At 55.6% G+C, this 23,721-nt stretch overlaps 1 protein-coding gene across 7 annotated transcripts in view; it reads left to right on the forward strand.

Annotated features, from left to right (window-relative positions):
- The window catches only part of TBC1D14 (TBC1 domain family member 14), an 85,998-nt gene that overhangs the window by 5,750 nt on the left and 56,527 nt on the right, over nt 1-23,721 (forward strand). For 6 of the 7 annotated variants that reach the window (XR_002776891.1, XR_002776892.1, XM_011378561.2 and 3 more), the window contains exon 2: nt 3,931-4,666. Coding sequence is in view for 5 of the 7 variants with exons in the window: in XM_011378561.2 (XP_011376863.1) it covers nt 3,948-4,666 (719 nt within the window). In the remaining 2 variants the exon portion in view is untranslated. Of the gene's footprint in view, nt 1-2,372; nt 2,543-3,930; nt 4,667-23,721 lie in introns of all 7 variants that reach the window. The other variant, XM_023522398.1, reaches the window with a different exon arrangement.

Consider the following 23,721-nt stretch of genomic DNA (forward strand, 5'->3'; position numbering starts at 1 on the left):
GTCGAGCGCGTCCGTGGCTGTGCCGGGCTGTGCCCGGAAGACGCCGCGAGCCCGCGGCTGCACACTGCTGCGGTCGCTCCCGCGGGGCTGTGTCCTTGGGCCCCAGTGGTGTGGACTCTGGGAGGAGGCCGTAGAGGGAGGGATCGTTTTGCTGTCCTGCGCCATCAGTTGCTGACCGCCGTCCTCGCTGGCTCGTCGGGCAGTGGACGTGATGCACAGGGGCCATCGCCCACTCGCTGTGTCTCGTCCACACGCACTGGGAACGCGGTGGGGCAGGTTTCCTCCTTGTCTCGTCAGCCCCGCTACTCACCATATTCTTGGGACATGACCCTGCTCACAGCAGGTGTTTCTTGGGTGGACTGTTGAAGCCCGCTCACTTAGAACGTAGTCGTTAGTAATAATCGATTCAGCAGACAGATTTTTGGGTCCTGAATCCATGTCGGGCATTTGGCCAGGCAGTGGTGTCCAGAAGCTTCGAGCACTGTGCCTGCCTGAAGCTGAGAAGCCTGTGTGGAGAGGCCTGGGAACAGCTGTAAATGCAGTTGTTTTAGGTGGGGCGTGGCCAAAAGAGCCTAGGAGGAAGGAGGGCCTGCAGCTTCCTGGGACAGTTAGGAAGGCCTCTTGGAGGAGGTGGCCTTGGAGCTGTGTCTCCCTGTGGCGCCTGCTGCCGGATCCCCAGGGGTGCTGATGGCCACACTGGGAGAGCGTGGCGCAGATGAGAGAAGTCAGGGTGGCAGCACGAGGCTGGCGAGGCTGGCACGGATGGACTGGGAGGGCCCTGTGCCAGCTCAGGGAATTGAGGCTTATTCTGTCGTTAGAAAGCACGTGACTTGGAGGCAGGCTGGCATCTGCAGCCTGGCCTCCTGGCGGGCTCCCAGAGTCCACCGCGAGCCCGTCTGAGAAGCACGCTCTTTGTGCAGCCCACCCCCACCCCCGGCCCCCCGGGCTCCGGCCGAAGGCAGGTGCTCTGGAGTGTGGCTTCTGGTTTTATGGCACGGGTGGCACCAGGTGGAAGGGTTTGAGGGCGGGTGGCCTTGGCCCTTGCAGAGTTTGGTTTTAGAGTGTGTTGCAAGCGGAAGTGCTTTTTCCCTTTTAGGTTTGTTTCCCTGAAGGCGACACCCTGTTCCTGAGGTTTAAGGAACTCAAGCTGGACTTGGAACCGGCGGAGGCTCAAAGGTCGCTCTGCTCCGTGTCTCCCTGAGAGAGGCCCCCTGGGCGCTCTCCTGGCCGCTAGGGCGGAGGAGGGAAGAATGGAGGAGGAGGGAAGAATGGCGGAGGAGGCCACCCCAGCGGGTTGGCCTCTGTCAGGCCTGCTTCGTTCTTCCCTGTGCTTTCATCTTGGTCGTTGGGAGAAGGGGTCCTCGCTAGGTGGTCCTGTCGTTCTAGCGTCACAGTTGCGGTTTCAGTTCCGTTTTGGCAGGCAATTCGTCTCTTCATGGAGCGAAAGTCGAGGGCATTCACGTTTACTGGGCGCTGACTGTGTGTCACGTGCAGGTTGCTGGTGCTCTCACCAAACCTTGTCGTTTCATTAATGCTCAGGCCCGCCTGGGACTTCTGTGGCATGGCCCGTGTCCCTGCTGGGGAGCAGGGAGGTCGAGACTCAGAAAGGTTGAGTGTCTCCCCTGAGGTCGCCTCAGCTGGTCAGTGGCAGAGCCAGAATTTCCGCCAGGCCTGTGTCTCAGCTCCCCCGTTCGGGCTTTTTGCCAGTTTGACCTGTGGAGTGTTGCTGGTGTTTTGATAATTCTAATTACCTTTGACATTGGCAGAGGTTAGCTCTTAACTATGTGCTAAAAATGTTTGTTATTGCATTTTCCTTTTAGTTGAAAAAAAGAACTTTCAGATCTCTATGCCTTTGACTCTCCTTGTTCCTGGTGGGGACCCTATTGCTTCACAGCCAAGTTGAGGTTCAGTTCAGGGCTTTTCCTGGAGCGGGGTCCCAGAGACAGTTTGCTGCGGACTCAGGAGAGGCTCAGCCCAGGAAATTCAAGGGACCGTGGACCGTGAAGCATTTAAAATGTGTTCCCGTGTGGTGAGGTGGCAGCCAGGTCCTTTCGGAGGGTGGCCGAGCGTTTCCTCTGTAGGTTGGAGAAGCACTTTATTTTCTGCGGCACCTTCGTAACTTCATTTTCGCGTTAAACCGATTTCGTCTGTGTTTGTTTCGGGGTAGCGCAGTGTGGCTCCACCCCCAAGTGGAACACGGCGACGAGGCACCCTCTCCTTGCTCACTGGGTTGTATTTCAGGTTTTCTGTGCAGTCCGGGCTGTGTTTGGAGTCTGCGTTTCCACACGTCCCTTCCAGCGCCGTGCTGACCGGTTGCTTCAGTTTCTGGGAGGGAAGGACTTGACCCCCTCCTCCCTTTTCTGCTTTTAAAGGATTCTCTTCTGCTGTGCTGACATTGAGAGGCAGGCCAGGCTTCCTGAAGGGGAGCAGGAAGGCCTTTTGCAAAAGCCGAAGTGACATCCAAAACAGAGTGGTTGTCATCGTTGCTGTGCCGTGTGCTTCGTAACCTCGGCTACCTGCACGATGGTAGCGGCTACGAAGAGTACGTGCTGGGGGCCGGGGCCGCCGAGCGCTTCTCCCACGGTCCTCTGTTCAGTTCTCCCAAGGCAGTGTGGCGGAGCTGGGATCAGAGCCAGGAACGTCTAAACCCAAAGCCCCGTCCTCTGTGCTGTTCTACTCCGTGGATTAAATACACCACCAGATCTCCCATTTTGACATTTTAAAGCAGGGGTCCCTAACACTCGGGATACGGACCGGTACCAGTCCGTGGCTCGTTAGGAACCAGGCAGCACGGCAGGAGGTGAGCGGCGGGCAAGTGAGCGAAGCTGCATCTTCATCTGCATCCGCTCCCCAGCGCCAGCGTCACCGCCTCGGCTCCACCTCAGATCGTCAGGCATTAGATGCTCACAGGAGCTCCGGTCCCTGGTGCCACAAAGGTCAGGACCGCTGTAAAGCACAATAGAAGGTGGCATAACATAAGCCCAGGTTCTCAGTCCGCTGGGGACTGTGCTGCCCAGGCTGGTGCACCTTCCACCCCGTCTTCCCAGCCCGAGTCTTAGGCCAGAGGACAGTGGGCAGGGCCCTAGACCCACGTGTGGCACGCTCAGCGTTGACTCCCCTCACGTCTCCATTGGAGGTTTGTGGTTTCTGTTTTCCCTTTACTGATTACTGTCCTCACTGAGCCAGCCTTCTGACCTGGGTTTTTATAACTTCAGACTAAGCCATTCACCCACGAAGTATGGCCTATTTAGGGGTCAGTCCCCTATATCCTAGCCCTGCCGCTAAATAACAGTGTGACCTTGGACCTGTTTCTTAACCTCGCCGAGCCCCAGTTTCTTCTGTGGTAAAGGGGGTAGGACGCCTGCCTTGTAGGCCTGTGACTGAAACATTAGTGGAAGGCCACTGCTGACTTGGATGTGGTTGGGTAGTCTCCCTGTATGTGGCATATGCAAATAATCTGGTTGGTCTCTGTCTTGAAAACATCTCGATCTTTATTGTGTCAGAACAAGTTGAATCTTGACTTATGTATGGGTTATGCGCTGACATACTTTTGACAGAGGTAGCCTGTATATAATTTTAAAAAGCACAAAAACCAGAAAGCTCTCTCTGCCTGGCACAGCCCTCATCCTCCCAGTGCTACCCTGGGGGTCAGAGATGTGACCGGTGGGCGGTCACGAGGGTGGCCAAGGCGATTGTCTGCCATATGTGGTACTGCGTGTATTCCCTGAGTCATCTGCCTGTCATTTTATGTCATGGTAGTATATGTGAGTACTGTAACTTCTGGTCCGGAATTACAACTTGAGTGCGTAGGACTTTTTTCAAGGGTTCCCCATCGAAAGGTCGTCAGGACCTTTGAGCTCTGCGTCAGAAGAGTGGCGTATTAGGCCTTTGCGTCCACTGCCTTACTTTCCATTTTGATGTTTTTCCTAGTTTCTCCTTGGACCAAGATGACTGATGGAAACCCTTCCAGCTCCACAAACGGTGTGGCCTTGACGGGCGTTCTGGACGGTCGAGCAGGACACCACACTCAGACCCTGCAGCACCTGCCTCTCAAGGTGCCCAGGTCCCGCTCGTCGCCTGAGCACGGGCCCAAGCCGAAACTCGGCACTTTGGACCAGCACAGCCTTAAGTCGGTGGACTCCGGCATCCCTACCCTAGAGATCAGCAACCCGGAGCCGGTCCCCTGCAGCGCGGCCCATGGGAAGAGGAAGCAGTCCGAGGCGGAGCTGGGCGCCGAGCGGGCCTGCCACAGCGCGTGCCCGCTGCCCTCGTTCGCGCCGCCCGCTCCCGCCGGCGCCAAGCGGGAGCAGGGCGTGCGGAAGTCGTCCACGTTCCCCAGGACGGGCTACGACGCGGTGAGGCTGTGCGGCCTCACCTCCAGCGCCCTGAGCCGCAGCGACGACGTCTCCGTCTGCAGCGTGTCCAGCCTCGGCACAGAGTTGTCAACCACGCTCTCCGTCAGCAATGAGGACATCTTGGACCTCGTGGTCACGAGCAGCTCCAGCGCCATCGTGACCCTGGAGAACGACGATGACCCACAGTTTACCGACGTCACCTTGAGCTCCGTCAAGGAGACCCCTGACCCGCAGCGGCGGGACTGTGTGGACGACACCGAGGAGGGAAGTAAATCGAAAATACTGGGGCCGTTCAGTAACTTCTTCACCAGGTAATGCCCTTCGCCTCCCCGGGAGGTCTGGGCTGTCGGGTTCGGGCCGTCGCGTTGCTCGGAGTGAAGCGTGATGTGTGCTTCCCGCCCCGTCGAGCAGGCGCCAGAGCCCTGTAGGTTTGGTCCGCTGGCGATTCTGCTGTTTGATTCCTCCTGACTGGCTGTCACTTCTGTGTCCCTGGCTCACTCCCACAGTCTGTTGTCACTTCTCGGCCTCTGACCTGCTGTGACCGAGGGCGACCCGCAGTGGTCTGTGTAACCAAATCCAGCAACCTCACTCCGTCAGCCTTCCCCTCTGAAGGGCCCTTTACGCCCATAATCCGAGTTTCATGGGTGGCCCAGAGGGTGCGGCTGATGGTGGCATCAGCGTTAGCAGCTCGCTGTTCGCGTAACCCAGGGCCGGCATTCCCGGGCGTCCCTGTGTGTCCCCTGTGCTCCTGCATGGCTGTGCGCCTGTGTTCATGTTCTGGCCCTGCTGCTGAGGTGTGTGCTGCCACGCGCATCCTTACCTGTCACCCAGGTGCCAGGCCAGGGCTGCTGGGGTCCCTGTGTCGTACCCGGAGCTCCCTGGGGACAGGGCCTACAGCACCGGCTTCTCATCTGCGCTCTCACGTTTTCGCTCAACAAGTGTTTGTGTCCTAGGCTCTGTCTGCTCTTCGCAGCTAATACGGGAGTCGTGAGGCGTAGAAATGGTCTTGGGCAATGGCTGGGGCTGGGTGGTGGAAGTGGACACGTCGGTCAGTCACACAGCGAACTTGAACTCCCACCCCGCGGAACGCCGTGAGGAAGGGCGCGCGCGGGCCATGGAGTGTGTGCAGGGAACGGTGCTCCGCTCCACAGCTGCCTCTCGGGGACCTGGGGCCCGGCGCCAGAGCTTAGTGTTGGGGGGCACTTCTGTGGTTGACCCTGGCTACTGCGGATGCATGTGCCCCTTGCAAAACCCATGTTGCACACTGTAGTACTGGGTGTCCCTTCGAGATGGTGTGACTTGATGGCCGAGTCAGCCGGAGCCCCCTGTGGCCATGGGCATGCCCCCAACCGTGGCCTCAGTCGCTTCATCAGCTGAGTGTGGGCATCATCGCCGATGAGTCTGAGGCCTGTCCCGCGTGAGACGGTCTCTGACACAGGCCGTGGTTTTGTGGGGCACCTGTTCACTCTGCTGTGGCGACAGACAGATACAGCGCTACTGCCAGGAGAGCTCCCGGTCTCTGAATTCAGTAATTTATCACTTGCCTTCATCGGAGGAGCCCAGGAACTTCAGGGGAGACTCGTCGCTCTCCCTGCTGAGACCATAGCCCTAAAATCGTGCTGTTGCAGTTCAGATTTGTGTGGTGGGACCGATCTCTGCTCGGGTCAGTGTTTCTAGTGTTTCCTGTTTATGAATGAATGGCGCCTGTGCGCCTGTTAGATATGGCTCCTCAGAGGGATGTGGGGGACAGGTTTTCAGAATCACTTGGATTTCTTGGCACATTGGGGGAGCCTCACTCAAAATGAGGGTGGCTGGGAAGCAGCCTAGAGGAAAGAGCTTAGCTTTGGACTTCAACAGACCTGTGCCCCTGTCCTTGCTGTGTGACCTTGAACAAGTCACTTCACCTCTCTGAGTTAGTTTCCTCATCTCTAAAACAGCATTGGTAAGTGCCTACCTAGCACGTGACGCCTAACGCAGTTCAGGTACGTCATACTGTTCGCCTTCACTGTCCTTGTCATCATCTGCTTCTGTCTCAGCCTCCTCCTCTGTCACATGGGGGTGACGAAGACTGCCTTCCCGCGGTGAAGTGGGTCCACACGTGCGAAGCAGTACCGACACAGAGCGAGCAAGCTTTGAGATGCCAGTGCTTGTTGTCGCTGTCGTGACTGCTCCATGGTCTCTTCGCTGCCTTCGTCACACTGTCTGGGTCGCAGCCTCTCCTCCTCGACGGGAAACACCGTCAGTTACCGCGGGTCCTTCCTAAGGCTCTGCTTCTCGAAAGTTCCTTTCAGCTTTGTGCCATGGCAATCAAACGTCTCCTCTTTTAGCCCTTGGTTCTTGTCTCCGTAGCCTTATTTTGATGGCTGTGACATTATTGTGAGCCATCACTAAGTACCTTTGGGAAGCGAGTGGAATAGTAATGACAAATGAATCGAGTCTGTGATATCACAGGCCAAGTTTGGTGGGTTTCTTAAACTCTTAAAGTGTTAGAGGAGTTTCAGTCTGGAATTCCTTCGAAGGGGAAAGGGTTCTGTGCCAAAAATATTTGGAACCCACTACGCATTTTACAGGTAAATAAATTTACAGGGGAGTTACGGAGAGGGCCTGGCACACAGTAGGTCTTCAGACTAGGGTAGTTTTTGTTGAGCGCTGGTCCTTTGGGGTTCCCAGCCCAGGCTTCCTAGCCACCCATCCTGTTTCTCCACCTTACCTCGAGCCCAAGCGACTCCTGTGGCCTGGTGCCTGTCTGTACTCCTTACCCTCCCCGAGTCCATTTCCAGGTTGCAGGAAGAAGGGGGGCAGCATCGTGGGAGGCTGGTCCCGGAGAAGGGGATTCAGAGGAAGGGCGGAGATGGCCTGGAGCTTGTGGCCTGAAGGAACAGACCTGTTGATCCTGATGGCCGAGGAGGGTGGCCTGGGTGAGATGGGGCTGGCTGGGCCTGACCACTGCCACCGGGAAGCCGCAGGCCAAGCTCCCACTTGTCCCTTTGATCCCTTCTTCACCCAGGCCGTGGTGAGCGGCTCTGTTGCAGACCCCGCCCTGAGCTTCGAGATGGTCCCTGCCCTTGGGGAGCTTGCCATTGGGGAGGGGGGCCAGACCAGACACTGCGGGGTTGGGGGAATGAATGCTGTCATGGGTGTGTGTGAGTGTGTGAATGTGAGTGTGTGTGTGGGGAGGTACCAGAGTCAGCAGTGCTGGTTCAGGAGTCGTACTAGCTGGGTTCAGTGTGAGTTCTCCTGCGTCATAGGCGTGTGATCTTGGGCAAGTTTCTTCGCCTCTCTGAGCCTGAAGTGGAGCATAGAACTACTGCACAAAGTTAGACATCAGATAAGTAAAGCATCAGGCTCACTTCCTGGTACCAGACAAGTCGTAGCGATCTGCGATTCTACGACAAGTAATTATCGTGTCTAAAAAACGCATTTCCTAAAGCGTTTTCTAGCTCTTATCCCGGTACAATGCTTACTTCAATCAACCCATTCTTGAAAAAGTTAGATCAGGATTTCTCCGCGTTGGCACGGTGGACATCTTGGGGCGGAGGAGTCTCTGGGAGAGGCTGTCGTACACTGAAGGCTGTTTAGCAGCATCCCTGGCCTCTACCCACTAGATGCCAGTAGCACTTTCCAGCTGTAACAACCAAAAATGTCCTCAGGCATTGCCACATGTCCCAGGAGTGGGGTTGGGAGGGGGGTGGACAAAGTCACCCAGCCTTTGAGGACAGACTAGCAGGTTGAAAAATGTTGGTATTTAATTGCTTCCTTGAAGGAAATTTACCACCGTAATGTAATTTGCGCAGGATACTCATGCTTTGGGGACAGGGACTCGTTGAGGGATCCTGGGAGCAGGCGTAGTTTCACAGCGTTTGTCTTGGGGCCCGGGCAGCAGGTGTGAGAATTCAGTGACACGCGTGCGTTCCTCAGGAGACAGGGTTGCTTCTGAGAAGCCCGGGGTCAGGGCCGCTGAGCTACTTCGGTCTGGAGGGTGGGGATTGGCTCTGACCACTGACACCTTCTTTGGCGTCGCCGTCGCCCTTATTCAGCTCTCTGGAGAGATGATCTGAGACTCCTCGGCTGAAGAGAGGAGGCGGAGCTGCATTTGAAGGATGCACAGGAGCTTGGCGAGTGACGACAGGGCCCAGAGGGAACAGCTCGCGGAGCCTGGGCGGTGCGATGCGCCTGGCCGCCTTTAGAGAGCCGTACTGGTGCATTTTTCCCGTCCGCTTCCTGGCCTGGCCGGGAGCCGCCTGGGGGCACAGTCTGTGTCTGGCTCACCCTGGCATCGAGTCGTAGTTCAAAGATGCAGGAGTGTGGCGGCTGAGGGCCGAGGCCGCTCGGACTCAGGTCTGCACCTCAGATCTGCCATTTTTGACCTGTGTGGCCTCAAGAAACTCACCCTCTGCGATTCCCCAGGGATGTAGGTGACGCGGTTGACTACAGTCTTGTGAAGAGTCCACAGGAGGGTTGAATGCGATGACGCAGGTGAGGCTTTGGGCGGAGCACAGACGGAGGCAGGTGGGGTGTCCGGCCCTGCCCCCGGCTTCTTGTGGGTTTCACCTAAGGTTGCACTTTTTTTTTTTTTTTTAAAGGCTCTGCTCTGTAGCAGAGTTTGAAACCACTGGCTTAAGAAAAATAAATCCTTAAGTGGGCTCTTCGACTCGCTGTGCAAGTGTTCGACCAGAATCGTAGTTCCCGTACTGGCCTCGGCTTTGGGAACTGGATTGTTTGGAAGGGGACGTGAGCGGTGCTTGACGTCAGCAGCACGAAGGAAGAAATGCGGTCTTCGCCTTCTCCCCAGGGAGGCGAGTCGGCTGACTGACAGGGTGGCTGTGCTTCAGAGGCGCGGGACAGCCCGAGCCCTCGGTGCAGGGAGCACCAGGCAGTGGCCGGTGCTTGCCAGGCACCTTCTCAGACTTCTGTGTGGTCGCCTTGCGTAACTCAGCGACCGCGTGCGAGAGTGATGTGGCAGAGTCCAGGCCACCCCCCTGCCAGGCTGCGTCGCCATGGGGCTTGGAGACAGACGCGTGCCCTTCCCAGAGTCTCTCGCAGCTGGGGTTCCGCACGGGAGCCGCATACCGTTCTGCTCCCGTGCTGGAGGGATTAGAGGCGGACCTGAGGCGGGGACCAGTTTTCCTTCCCCTCTGGCTGTTTTCTGCTGTCCCGTGCTGTCATGGAGATGGGAAGCTCTCCCGCGGCCTCCCTGTGTCATTTCCTGGACGTCTGCAGGCAGCTGTGGCGGAGGCTGTGGAGGTGGCGGCTGCGTGCTGCACCCCAGCGTCGACAGGCAGCTGGTGGCTTCCCGAGCCTCTCGTGTTCTTGCGCTCAGCAGTTCCAGTGGCAACTCAAAGGTGGCAGCCCCGCCCCCCATGCATCAGTTCTGTACGGTTCAGGAGGCGCCCCTGGGGGCCCTGTGTAGAGCCCACTCCTTCCCCCTGACAACAGTTTTGAGATCCTCCAAGTCCTTGAGTTAAACCTCTTCCTGCTTAAAATTCCTGGAGCGGTTTCTGTATCCCGCACTGAAAGCTGATGAGTCCAGGTAAGTAGTGTAAATAAGTCTCGTTTACAGCTGAGGAAAATGAGGCAGGGGGTGGTTAAGTAGCCATTTCGGAGGAGGCGGCGGAGGAGGAGTTCGGACTCGGGGGGTTGGGTCCGGGCAGGAGATAGGATCTTGTAGTGTTGGCCTCGTGGGTGGCGTGGAACAGGTGCGGTGACCGTGGACGTGAGTGGTCGGAGGAGGACGGAGGGGTGAGCCTGTGGCCGGCCGAACAGTCTCAGGGAGGGGAGGGCCTCACGGGGACAGGCGGTTGGGGGGTGGGGTGGGGCAGGCGAGTGTGGCAGCAGGATGGGATGCCTTGGCAGCGAGGCAGCTGGTCAGGTGGGCAGAGGGCGCTGATGGGTCGGGGAGGTGAGGACTGAGAAGTGGCCATTTGGTGAAAGCAGGTCATTGGTGACCTCGTCCAGAGCTGCTGCGGTGGGCAGCTGCAGACGGCCCTTCTGGGGGGCTGCGGAGGGGAGCAAGGAATGGGGTGGTAGCCGGAGAAGGAGTGGTGAGGCTTTTTCCTTTTTTAAAGTTGACGAAATAGCTGTTTTTGTTTACAGTTGAGGACAGTTTAGTAAAAGTGGAAATTTAACATATCGAAGAGAGGAGAGAACTGCAGGGCATCGGTCTCCAGTTGCCTGGGAAGGAGTGGGACTCGCTGCTCAAGTGCAGGACGCGGCTTTAGCTGGTGGACTCGTCTAGATTCACAGGCCGCATGGGCACAGACGCTGTGTGATGACCGGCTGTAGGAGTCTGTGCAAGTCTTTCCTTTTTTCAGTGCATGTAGATAGGCTACTTTGTTTTTAACGTTGCTTCATTGTTCTTTTGTCTGAATATACGTTTCTAACTGCAACATATTTGCTTTTTAAAATGTAGACTTTTTCAGAGTAGTTTTACGTTCCCAGCAAAGTTGAGCAGAAAGCACAGCGGCCCCTCCTGTCGCGGGGGCCGTCGCTGTGGTGAGCACTGCTCTGCTGGGCTGGCCCTGGGCATCAGGAAACTCCCACTGGTGAGCAGCACCCCGTTCTCAGGGAGAGGTTGGCATGGGGGACAACGGCGAGTAGCCCTGAGTGGACCGCGGGGCTCCCCTCCCCTGGCGCTCACAGCCGGCCCCACTGCTAAGGAGCTGCGTGGGACAGTGGTGCCCGGCTCTGGGGCTCTGGGGCGCTGCGCCCTGGACTGGACATGGTCTCACGTGACCGTCTGATGGGCCACGGCCGGGACAGCGAAAGAGGAAGGAAACGGCGAGAGGAATCTCCCGAGGGTTCCGTGGACCATCGTCATGCTGGGCGTGAGGTGTCGCTTCCTCCTCAGTCCGCGGCCGTCTCCAGCAGGCCCCACGCACACGCTGGCCGGCTGCCCGTCGTTGCTGTCCCGTGGGCACCCGGCAGGCACGGCCTGGACAGCCAGCCCTGCCCAGAACGAGGCCTGCGGACTGTGGGGCTCACTCACTTGGCGCCTTCCCCACATCTCTGAGCTGCTGCGTCCCTGACCCTTTCTGCAAAAGCTCAGCCCTGCTGGGGGGTCCCCTCCAGCCTCTGCGTGGGGACGAGCCACGCGGGCCTTCTGTGTACTCACACAAGAGGGGGCACGTGGAAGGTCCTGGAGGAGGCCTCATGTGTGTCATCACTGCTCCCCAGGGGCTGGGGCTCAGGCTGCCCTCCTGGTGGGCCCCGTCTCCCAGTGCCAGTGCTTGGGGACCTGCCTTGCAGTAGCACCCCTCAGCACGTCTTCCGGGGCTGGAGCCCTCTCGAGGGCAGCATGGGGTCTGAGCGAGTACCGCCCTGCGCGCAGGGGCGTGATGGCAGCTGCTGCTTCCCGGTGTTGTGGGCGCAGCCGGAGTGACGTGTGGGAAGGGACTGTGGGAACTGGAGTGGAGCCGCCACAGCAGTGGTGGGACGTGCCCCGCTTTGCGGTTACTCGCTCCGCCCCTGCGGCACGCGGCTGTGCAGAGGCTGTCCCCAGGCACTGGACGGAGTCGGGCCAGGCGGTCCCTGTGCGTCCCCGCGGGAGGAATCAGCGTCTCACCTTTCCTCCTGCAGACTGGCGACCCTCCTGGCGTGGGTTCCATCCCTGTCCTCCCGTGTCCCTTTCAACGAGAAGGACCCGCCGGAGAGTTTCAGGAAGGGTGGCGGCTCCCTTGGCCGTGGCCGCACAGCTCCCAGCTCACGCCTTTGCTGCGGCAGCTGCCATCGTGCGGGGTCGTCTGATGGGTCCCCAGCCTGGGTCCCCCCGGAAGGACTGCATCTCACTCATCCCGTACCGTCACCTAGTTAGAACTCAGTAAACGCTTGTCAGGTAGTTGAATTCAGACATCATTCAGTTCTTCGGTGACTGTGTACCCAGGACCCGGTGTTGGGGGCGCAGCCACCAGCAAGCCCCTTTCCCCAAATAAAAGTCCCATATGGCACTCGCAGTCCGCTGTGGGCGTACGGCTGTAAGACACGCTCCATGTCAGGCTTCAAGTGCTGGAGAGAAATAAAAAGCAGGGTCTCCGGGGAGGGAGGAAGGGCCGTCGTAGCGAAGGCGGGGGAGGTTCCATTTGAAATAGGGCGGTCAGGGAGGGTCTCACTGAGCAAATGAAACTTAAGCAGAGATCCGAACGCGACCAGGGAGGAGGGTGTTCTGGTCAAAGGCCGTGGCGGGCACAGAGGAGCTGGGGCTGGTTTTTCACATGTCTGATGGCGTCCACCAACCTATACCTGTGCCCATGGTCCCACAGTTGCTCATGCCCACTTCAGCAGTCGCCTCGTTTGGTTATCCGGGGTCTTGGGCACAGTTGGCGTCTGTGCTGTCCACATGTAGCTATTTAATTAAAATGGAAAATTTGCTTCCTCGGGCACACCAGTCACATTCCTGCGCTCAGCAGCCACGCGTGGCCAGTGGCTGCTGCATGAACAGCTCAGGTTCGTACGTCGCCACCATTGCGGAAGTCCCGCTGTTCGGCGCTGGTCCCGTAGCTACACGGGTCTGCGACTTGGTTTTTAACCATGTTCTTGCTGTGTGTGAAAGCAGCTCGAGGTGGTTGGGAAACCTACGAATCAGTAACGAGGTGTCGGAAGCCAAGGGAATCCGGCGGAAAGAACCCGGGGGGAGGGGACGAAAGGGAGGCACGGTGGCCTGCTAGGCAGGCAGGCGTGGTGGACGGGCCTGACCTGCCTCCCCGCCTGGGGCTGGGGGCCGTGGCTGCCTCGTGCGGTGTTGAGAATATCACCTGTTTGACACTGTGACTCTAGTGTACACCTGAATATCTGGGGACAGTCAGCACAGCAGAGAGGGAGGAGCTGTGTTTTGCAGGTGTTAGTTGTGCCTGCAGCGTGGGGACGAGGGCTCCGTGGGGATTTGGAGAGCGCAGCTGCAGAGCCAAGATGTGACTGTCCGCTCTGCCCCTGCGGCCGGGCCGGTCGCTTCCCTTTCCCGAATCTTGCTTTTCTCATCTCCGGAACGGTGCGAAGGAGGCAGTGGTACCAGTGCTCGGCACAGCCGTCTCTGCTGCCTTCTCGCTAGAATCTTCCCCGCTCATCACGTGAAGGGCAGTGACGAGTGAATGAAGGCTAGTAAATCCCGACCTGCCCTCGAGAGCAGCCGCAGCAAAGGGAAAAGGAGAAACAAAGGGTCAGCTCCGTCCTGACGGTGAACGACGGTGACTTCCTCTGCGGTCTTGATGACTCGACTGAAAGCAGGCCCGTGGCCTTTCCCGGTCCAGCCGGCGCTCCGCTCGGTGTTGACGTAGGGGACCAGGAACCCATTCTGTGTCCCAGCGGGCGTGACAGCCTGTTTCCTTCCGTGGCTGGGCGAGGAAGCTTCTCTGATCTGAGGAAGAAGCCTGCTGCGTTCAGCCGTGCGTGTTGGAGGCTGAGGTTGAGCTTCGGCCCCCTCAGCGGGGAGGGCAGGGACTTTCACGGTGGAGTCAGTGACAGTAGAATGATGTGAACCGAAGCAAGGAAGGACTTCAGCCTGTGTGTTGTGTCCCCCGTCTATCCCGTTCACAGCCAGGTCGTGTTCCCGATAAACCTCACCACCTCGCTGAGTTCTCTGCAGCGTCTCTGCTCCACCTTCTGGACGGCGGCTACGTCCTTAGAATGTCACCGTATCAAAAAGCTTGTTTGGGGGACTGGGGGAAAGGGGATTCACGTGGCTCCCAGTTTGGGAACACTCTCAGCGTGCTGGCACTGTCGGGGAGTCACGTGCTGTGTCTCTCTGGGAGCTCCAGGTTTCTGTGCTCAGGTGCCTTGCCAGCCTGCCTCGGTCCTGCCCTCGGTGAGGTCGTGGTCAGCCTGGAAGGGGTGACTCAGTGCGAAATGCAGGACACTTTGTGGGAGCCTAGGACTTTGTGGGGTGTCGAGAAAGCCACAGGCAAACCCAAACCCATTCCTGCAAAGCAAGTCGTCAGCCAGCGGCTACATTTTACTAATCAACCAACTTCCCTTTCGGCAGGTGGGTATCGAACCTGTTCTGCGGAGCGAACATTAGTGGAGGGACACAGCAGTTCGAACCGTCTCGTTCCACCTTCGGCCCCGAGGCGTGCCTGTTCTAAAACGTTTACGTGTTTTGCCCGTGGAACGTTCGGTCTCGGAGATACGAGCATTCAGTTCTCTCCTGCCTCCTGTACTGTGTGTGCACACACGCCTCACGGATTGCCACATCAGCCAGTTCCTGTTTGTGTCACGGGAGCTGGGTTTGTAACTCAGAGTTGTTTCGATTCCAGTTTTGCTGAGTCTTTGTTGTGAATAGTCGTGGTCGATTTCAGGATTCCCGTGAGGTCCTGTGTGTGGCAGGGTGACGTCCTCCGGGAGCGCTCCCGCCATCTCGGGCCCACGGCAGCCCGGTTTTCCTGTTATTTCCCCTTTTTGCTTCCCGCCCAGGCTGTGTGCACCGTGTTACCGGGAGCCGTGCGTGTTTGTGGAGTTCGCAGGTTAGGTTAGGGTTTAAGTTCCGGTAGCCTTTAGGTTTCAGATTGGGGTGTTAAACACGTTTTCGACAGGAGGGGAGAGAGCAGAAGAGGTCGCGAGTGTACGGCTCGGTCCCCCAGGCCCCGTTCTGCAGAGGCAGGAGGGACTCGCGTGAAGAAAAGGGTGAGAGGCCGGTTAGACGAGGGAAAACGCTTCCTGGATCGGCCCTTGCCCTAGCACCCAACTGACTGCTCGTCTACTCTAAGTCCTTACTCTGGAAGGAGCACATTTCATTCCTTTTAGAAGTTCCTTCGCGAGGGTTATTTTTGAAGAAGGAGAAGTTGAGTGGCGGTCAGTTTGGGGGAGGACACAGTAAGTGGCACTCCCTTGGGCGTGTGCTAGCTGCTCTGACAAACGCGGCATAGATCACGGCGCAGTGCACGTGCGCCTCCAGCTCGTGCTCCCCCCAGTTCTTTCCGTCTCGGGGCTCTGCCGGCTCCCGCCGAGGTCTCTGGGCTCCTCTGTGTCAAGCCGAGGAGGCCGCGCGTGGGGTCCGTGGGTCAGGGCACCGGCAGGCACGGCACCCGCCGTTCACGCAACCATGTGGCTGCTCCGACCCGGGGGAGGCTGGGAAACGGGACCGGTGCCCGGGACAGTGAGGGGGCGGCCTGGGGGAATGGCTGGGAGCGTGGGCCATTTTCCAGAATCTTTTTTCTCGGTCTCCCTTCTTCACGAGAACTGAATGCCTGGAGTCGCTGAGTCGAACGCGTTGCCATCGTTTTGCCTGAATGGTAGGTAGCCCTGACACCTGCAGGATGGACTCCGTGTGGCGCGGCGCGGCGCAGCGCAGTGTGACGTGGCGTGGCGTGGCATAGCGTAGCGCGGCGTAGCGTGGCGTGACGTGGCGGCGCGACGTGGGGAGCGTCTGGCCTCTCGGGCCTCCAGCTCTGTGCTGCGGCCGTGAACACGAGCTCCTTGCTGAGGCCCCTCTGAACCAGCAGTCTCGTCGCCACCCCTTTGCCCACGCTGCTCCCTCTGCCGGGCGAACTCCTGTTGTCCTTCGGGATTCGCCTGAAATGATGCGTCCTCCAGGAAGACTGCTCTGGGCACCCCCACCCTCCGAGCACCCTCATTTGGATGCCCCGGTCCCTGGACTGTTTTTGAGACAGCCCTGCTGCCTTCCCCACCCCACCCCACCCCACCCCACCCCCGCCCCCTCGACCTTGAGTCTGGGGTGGAGTGGCAGGGCAGTGTGTTAGTCATTCTTTGTTTTCCTAGCCAATGCAGGCACTTAGTAGAGGTTCAGTCACCTTAAGTAAATGACGGGTAGACCGTAAATCAAAAGGAAAGAGATCTGGTACACTTAACTTTTAAAATGTAAATATTTTCCTTTGCAATTATATTATTGTTCCCGATATCTCAGTGGGTCCCCCTTGTAGGGCACACCCCCGTTTAGGTTTCAGACTGTGCGTGCAACACCCACACCGGTGGTGTCTGCAAGGCTGGTACGATTTTCTGAGAATTTTTTTTTTTAAACGATAAACCCTTTTTACATATTTTCTTAAAGTTTCCCTTTGTTTAAATATATACAGGAAAATTTTGGCTTTTCGTGTTCATCATTCTATTTTTGTCCTTTCCACTTTTACACCTACTACTAATTTTTCTTCCTTGCCGTGCTCCCTTACTGACTTTCTATGAATTTTAAGCATGAAGATGTATAACAATTCTACAGTTTGGTATCCTGCCTTTGGACTTACAGAAAACATTTCCCCCACGTAACTAAAAACTTAAACACTCACTACCGCCTTCGCGGTGCTCTGTCCTGTGAATCAGCCACTTGTCCTGATAAGGAAGTGGTTTCTGTTGCTGTGCTCTGATCACATAAGGTAACCTGCGCGCACGTCGGTGTGCCTGTCTGTGTGTCTGCATGTCGCGTGGTTTCCTGGGGCAGACTCCTCGAAGTGCCTCCTGCTTCATGGCCAGAGTCCGGACCCCTGGTCAGCTCTGACCTGCCCTGTCCCGAGATGGAGACCGTGAACCTCCAGGAACCCTCTGTTCTCGGTGTGACACCCTCAGTGAGCCGAGGGGCTGCTGGACTTCGTCCCCGGGGAGGCCTCGTCCTCCCAGGTCCTGTCTAGGAGCACAGAGGGGCCTTGAGCTTTCTCCTCTCCTTGGCTCTGGCCCATGGGACTGGTACTGACTCAGATGCCTTTGCCTGAGATGCTCCCTTCTCCTCTGCCCCGTGTGCCCCTGTCCGATTTCTGCTCATCTCTGAGGCCCCCGCACTGCCGGCCCCTTTCTGTGAAGCCTTCCCGGGGTGCCCAGGCACGCCGCTCCATCCCCGCTGTCCTGCAGCCTGGCTTTAGTCTTTTTTCTCATGTCTTGTTCTTACTGTGAGCCCCTCAAGGACAGAGCCTGGGGCTTTGTCATCCCTCATCCCAACTAATACCTAGTTAATGTTCTTGATTGGCCCTGGACCATTAGCAGAATGTAGCCTGCTACTGTCCATACCGTATGGAGCTGCAGGTAGGGGTGGTTGGTTTTAATCCCGGTGGGATTAAATCCTCTTGTTTAATCCACTTTGTGCCTCCGGCCAGGCATTTCCATATGAGAGAAGACAGGTCTGCTGGATTCTGGAAGCTTGGCCCAGATGCGCTGCCGTGGAGGGGCGGGGCACACTCAGGTGAGCTCCAGAAGCCACCTGGGGCAGGGGTCTGCATACAGCCTGGATTGACTTTTGCTTTAGTGAGTAGAATTGTTGGAGCAGTTTAAAGCAAAATCCGAAAGATTGTAATTCAGTGTTCATCGAAACTGCTGGAAAGGAGTCAATCTTCATATAGATTAAAGCGTCAGTTAAATGAGTGAAGGAAAACGTTTATGAAGGAGCAAAGTTCTCAGCCCTAGCTACACAAAAGAATTCTCTGGGAAACTGAAAAAAAAAAAAAAAATGACATCCAGGCCTCACCCTTGGAAATCAGTTTTCATCGGTTTGGCGTGCGACCTGGGCCTCGGGGTCTTTCAGACAGCTCTCTGGGGGACTCTAGTGTGCAGCCAGGACCGAGAACCGCCAGTGGGAGCATGGACCTAAGTCTAACCCAAGCCTTTTGGTTTACCGCGTGGCCTTAAGGCAAGGGGAATCGTAGACAAGCCCCCTGGGCAGGGGCCTGTGTCCCTGATCATCGACAGTCGTCGTCCCTCTCCTTGGCACGGTGCCTTACAAGCTGAACAAAGGCCACTGACCTGGTCACTGGGCACTGCCTCTGCCGTCCAGATGAGGGAGCCGAGAGGTTCCTGTCTCACCGAAGTCACACAGCTTCTTCAGCAATGATTTGAACCCAGACCTGCCCAACGCCGAACCCCAGGGGCCTTAGTCCGGGCTCATCCCTGAAGGCCTTAGTCCGGGCTCATCCCTGAAGGCCCCTGAAGCTGAAGCAGTCTCTCGTGCCTTCCTCACCTGTGGCCTCAAGCCTCGGCCACGCGTGCTCTGTCACAGTCACGGGCTGTGGCTAACTAGCAGCTCTTCTTCCCCTCTTCGGCTTAGTGTCCGCTTGGAGATCAAGAAGAAATTTGTATTTTCTTCCTTAGTAAAGGCACGTTCTGTATTCAGTTACACAGGCATTTTCTCCTTATGAGAGCCGAAGCCGATGTTGGAGGCTGCATCCCTGTTTAGTGTTTCATTCCTGTATTTAAACGTTGGAGAGTGTTTGAAGGTGACTTCAAGGAGGTTGTGACACAGAACGCTGGGTCTGAGTTGGACTCTGACTTATCAGAGGCGTACGGGCGAGTACGTTTCAGGGTCAGTTAATGGGTTACCTGTAACTACAGCACCATCTGGCAGGCTTCCTGCCAGGCCCTGGGGATACAAAGACCAATTAGGACGCCCCCACCCCCCAGTGTGGGAGGTGATATGGAAATCACTAAAGTACAAGTCCCCAGCTCTTTGTCCAAGATACATGTGCAAGGTCTCGGGAGCCCAGGGGAGGGCCTCGGTGGAGAGGACCCCCACCCCCAGGACAGGCTCCAGAGGGAGTGGTCCGAGCTGAGCTGGCCTTTAGTGACTGACGGGAAGTGCCCCGTACGGAGCGTCACCAGTACCCATGAAGTCTCTGTCACGTCCCTTCCCCGTCAGGACCTCGCTCCTCAAGGGCAACCACTGTTCTGACTCTTGCCACTGTAGATTAGTTTTGCCTTTTTTGAAATGTAGATAAATGGGGTCATCTGGCACATGCACTTTGGTGTGTGGCTGACTTTGCTCAGCATCGAGGTTCACCCAGGTTGTCGCTGTATGAGGGAGCCAAGAGGTTCACTTTATTTCATTCTGTGTAGTTTTCAGATGCACAGATATACCTCTGTGTGCTCACTTGGAGATGGACGTATGCTTTGTTCATTTTGCGACACGTGGGGAGAATGCTCGTCGCGGCGTTCTCGCACGCGTCTGTTGGTGCACGTGTACCCAGGGCGGACCTGCCGAGTCTGCTGTAGTCGACACCGCGAAGCGGTTTCCCCAGGCGCTTGTCCCAGCCGATAACTCCTGCTGGCAGCTGCAGGCATCCTGGGTGCTCTCCATCCTCTCCAGAATGTGGCATTGTCTGTTCTTTGTTTTAGTGTTTTTTCTTTCGGTCATGCTGGGGATAGGGTGAGGGATTTACTTTGCCTTTCCCTGACGGCGAATGGTGTGATGTGCCTTTTCACGTTTTATTGGCCACTTGGAATCTTCTGTGGGGTGCCTGTCCGGGGTTGTCCCGCTGATTTGTAGGCGTACTGTATACACTCAGGGTAAGAGTCCTTTGTGAGACGTGTGTGTCGCAAATACTTCTGCGCTGTGGCTTACTTTTTCATTCTTGACGTGTTTTGTTTCGTTTTCTTAATGAACAGAAGTTCTTAATTATAATGAATTCTAGTTTATGGAATCTTTTCTTTTTATAGTTAGTGCCTTTTCGTCCTATTTAAGAAATTCCGTGTTACCTTCTAGAAGCTTTGTTTTGCCATTACCAGCCAGATCAGTGACCCGTCGGAATTCCTTTTCTGTATGGTGTGAGCTAGTGGTTTGTTTACTGTAACGATCATCTTTCCCACTGAACCTTTGAAATAAGTCAAGTGACCACACGTGTTCTATTATTCATTTATCTTTTTACCAATATCACTAATTTTCACTGACGTCCTTTTAACATGACCATAGCTACATAGTAGGTCCCGATCTCTGATAGAACAAGCCCTCCTTTGTTCTTCTTTGAGATTATTTTGGCTATTCTAGGTCCTTTTTCATTTCCATGTAAACTTTAAAATCAGTTTGGCAATCACCACAAAAAAATCTGTAGTTTTGTTTGAAATTAAAACAAAAACATTAAATCTGTTGGTCATTTTTTACTATATGAAGATACGACCTCTGAAAATGGTGTGTCCTTCCATTTATTTAGGTTTTCTTTAATTTTCCACAGTATTTTATAGTTTGTTATGTAAAGGTCTCGTGTTTCTTTCATCAAATTTATTCCAAGGTATTTGTTATTTTTGGATGGTTTTACAAAGGCCGTGTTGGAAATGCTTGTTGGAAATGCGGTTAATTTTCGTGTGTAGTGCTTAAATCCTGTGATCTTGCCAAATTCGGTGATTCTAGTAGTTTACTTCTGGGTGCTTTTGGATTTTCTCTGTGGAAGGCCATGCTGTCTCTGGGTGAGTTTGGTTTCCAGTCCTCCACCTGTCACTTAGCTCTTGCCTGTCACATGGCTAGGAGCTCCCCGCCAGTGCTGGCCTGCAGGGGTGCCGGCGGGAGTCCTGTGGGAAAGCGCCCCCCATTAACTGGGATGTCTTTTCATCAGATACCTTACTTTGTGTTAAACAGCTTTGATCAGATTAAGGAAGTGCCCCTTTATTCCTAGTCTTATGATTTTTAGAAAGATCACGAATGTGTTGCATTTTATCACATGTTTTTTCTCCTGCATTGATTGATCGTTATACGGGTTTTCTTTATTTTGTTTATGTGGTGCATAACGTTGTGTATTTCTAATGTTGAGTAAGCTAACTTTGCATTCTTAAGATAATCCCAACTTGTTTGTGATACATCATCATTTATATTCCATTGTTGGATTTGATTTGCTAATATTTTGTTTATGATTCATAAGAGAATGGCCTGTAATTGGCCTTTCTTATACTGTCCTTGTCAGGTTTTGGTATCAAGATTATGCTGGCCTTACACATAGAATCGAGGAGTGTTCCACTTTGTTATTTTCTCAAGATTTTTCTCTGGTAGTGAAATGAACCTACCAATTTGTTAAAACTTATAGAACTATACACCAAAAAGTCAGTTTTATTGTATACGAATTTAAAAAATAATAAAAAGCCTTCACAAGGAATTTAAAAAATGTGTGTACACATACACACATACACACTCCATGTCAAATGATCCTTGAAAGGGGATCAGCAAACCCTGGCTGAATAAGTGTTTCGTGTGAATAATGCCCATAAGTATATTTATTGAATGACCTAACAGATTTCCTCCAGGGCAGGAGAGAGGAGTAAAAGTTTCGTTCTCTGAAAGAATTTGTGTATTTCTTAAATGTTTGGAAGCATTCATCAGTGAGCTCATCTGGACCTGAGTTTTCTTTGTGAGTTTTTTAATTATAGATGTTTTTGGAATTTTTTTTTTTTTTTTTTTGCTGATGTAAAATTATAAAATCCGAATATTGCAGGTTGAGGAGGAATTTGGAGAGATGTGGGAACATGCAGCTGCAGCTCTGCAGTGAGACAGAACCCAGGTGACTGAGAAGAGAGGGTGTGGCTGCAGAAGGAGCGGGGCTTGGGCTAATTGTGTGGCCTCTTCATGAATGGTTACCCTGCGCCTTGCCTTGCCTTGCCTTGAGCGGCTGACCTGCCAGGCCAAGGAATGTGGGTTTGACTCCTGGAGAGTGAGGAATTTGACAAGAAGTTTTAAGTAGAATAACAGAGATTTAAAGTGTGTGGATGTCAGAACAGTGCTTCTCCAACTGGCACAAGCACCAGAGGGCCACCTGGAAGGCTCAAGGGACAGATTGTGGGCCCGCCCAGAGATTCTGATTCAGGAGGGCTGGACGGGACTCAAGATTTTGTTTCTAGCCAGTTCCCAGACGATGCTGCTTCTAGTCCAGATCCCGCACTTCGGGGTCCGTGGTGTTTGTGTTTTCATTAGTCACTCCCGTATCAGGTGCACTGGGGAGGAGCCTGGCACATCCAGGTGCTCAGTGCCACTCCTGTGCGATGTCGTTTCCCATACTTGATTGTCTTATCTTTTTTTAACTGCGAAAGTTATACCTGCTTGCCTTTTTTTTTTTTTTTTTTTTTTAGCAATACAGAAATTTGTAAAGTAAAATTTCCCTCTTTGCCTCTCACCACCTCCTCTCGCCAGGTGACCGACCGTCTGCTCGGTCCTTCTGTACAGGTGCAAACATACAGACACACCGAGGGGCCGTGCACTGTGCTTCGCCATACGCCTGCCCCGAGGCCCGCCGGCTGATCTAATGATTTCTTGTGGATTTAGAACAGATCGGTTTTGTTGACCTTGAAGTTGTTAGTTGGATCTTGTCCTTTGAAAGTCCTTAACAGGGTTTGAAGTCAGGGACGGGGAGCTTAGCCTCCCCTGCTGATGGTTCTGAGGCAGGTATTTGAGCAGGGATGTAGGTGACCATGCTTGTGACTCACCCAAATACCTGCTGTCTTCCTCACAAAGCGCCGTGTGTGTGCCACATGGGAGACATCTAGGTTGTTCAGATGTGACTTCGCCTTGCTTCCCACACAGAGGAGTCTGTGGGTTTTGTGACTCGTTGGCCTGTCCCGTCATGGTGCGTGGCTCTGGGTTGCTGCAGGACGCCGATGTGGAGCGGAGCTGTGCTGAGTCCCCGGAACCAGTCATTCACGCTCTGCTGCCCAGACACCCGCCCTCCCCCTCCCTGTGACTCCTGAGGACTCAGAGCCCTGCCCGCCCCACCCCCGCCTTTCCAGCCGGTGCACTCTGCCCTGCGTCCTGCGCCTCCCAGACGGTGTGCACCGGGGCCCAGCACGGTTCCCGTCGCTTCCCTGGGACCGCGGCCCCGGCTGGCCAGGGATGTGGCAAGGGGCGCGTCGGCCTTGCCCAGCTGCGTGGTTGCGGTAGGCGCCATGTCCGTCTCTTCCGCGCTCCTGTTCACGGACAGGTTTGTGGCCGCAGGCTTGCCTTTCTCGCTTTTGTAATTGGAGATGTGACGGGAACAGGGTTTGACCGCGGGGAAGTCCTCCTGGGATTTAGCCCCACAGGGCGGGCGGGGCAAGGGTCCCTGTGCGCCGGGAGCCCTGCGGCCGGTGCGGACAGCACGCGGGTCTGACGCTGACACGCTCCCTCGAGCTGACGGTTAGCTCTGCTTTTAGGGATCAACTTCTCAGCCACAGATGGCCGGGCTAGGACTGACCGCGGTGTCCCTCTCACTCACGTCATCTTTCCCACGGGGCAGGTGAATTTTGTCACACAGGAGGTTTGCATTCCTCAATGCTGTTTTGTTTGTCCAAGCGGGCTGGCCTTTCCCCTGGCATTTTCCGAGCAGAGTCACAGGGCCCTTGTCGTGTTTGAAGGTGTGCCAGGGTTTACACGGCCCTCCAGGAGTGAGCGCGTCAACCTCCCCGAGCCTCGGGTTCCCGTCTGGGCAGCGGTGACTGTGCTGCCCTCCTCGGAGGGCTGTTTCCCGCGTCGCCTGGCACAGGAGGCGGCACCTGACCAGCGATCTGTAACAGGTCACAGTGGTTCAGGAAATGGCCGAGAAGATAGCCAGCCGTTTCCGTGGGAACCGAACGTTACGTGTTCCCACTTGTCCCTCCCCGCTTTGGAACCAGAAATCGCTACCAGTTTCTGTGAGTGTGACAGGGGGACCGAGCAGAGGCCCCAGGCATTGCTGAAGTCTGAGACAGGGGTGCGCATTGTTCCGTGTGTGGGAGGAGGACG

Source organism: Pteropus vampyrus, unplaced genomic scaffold, assembly GCF_000151845.1.
Source record: "Pteropus vampyrus isolate Shadow unplaced genomic scaffold, Pvam_2.0 Scaffold346, whole genome shotgun sequence".
NCBI classification, from domain to species: Eukaryota; Metazoa; Chordata; class Mammalia; order Chiroptera; family Pteropodidae; genus Pteropus; species Pteropus vampyrus.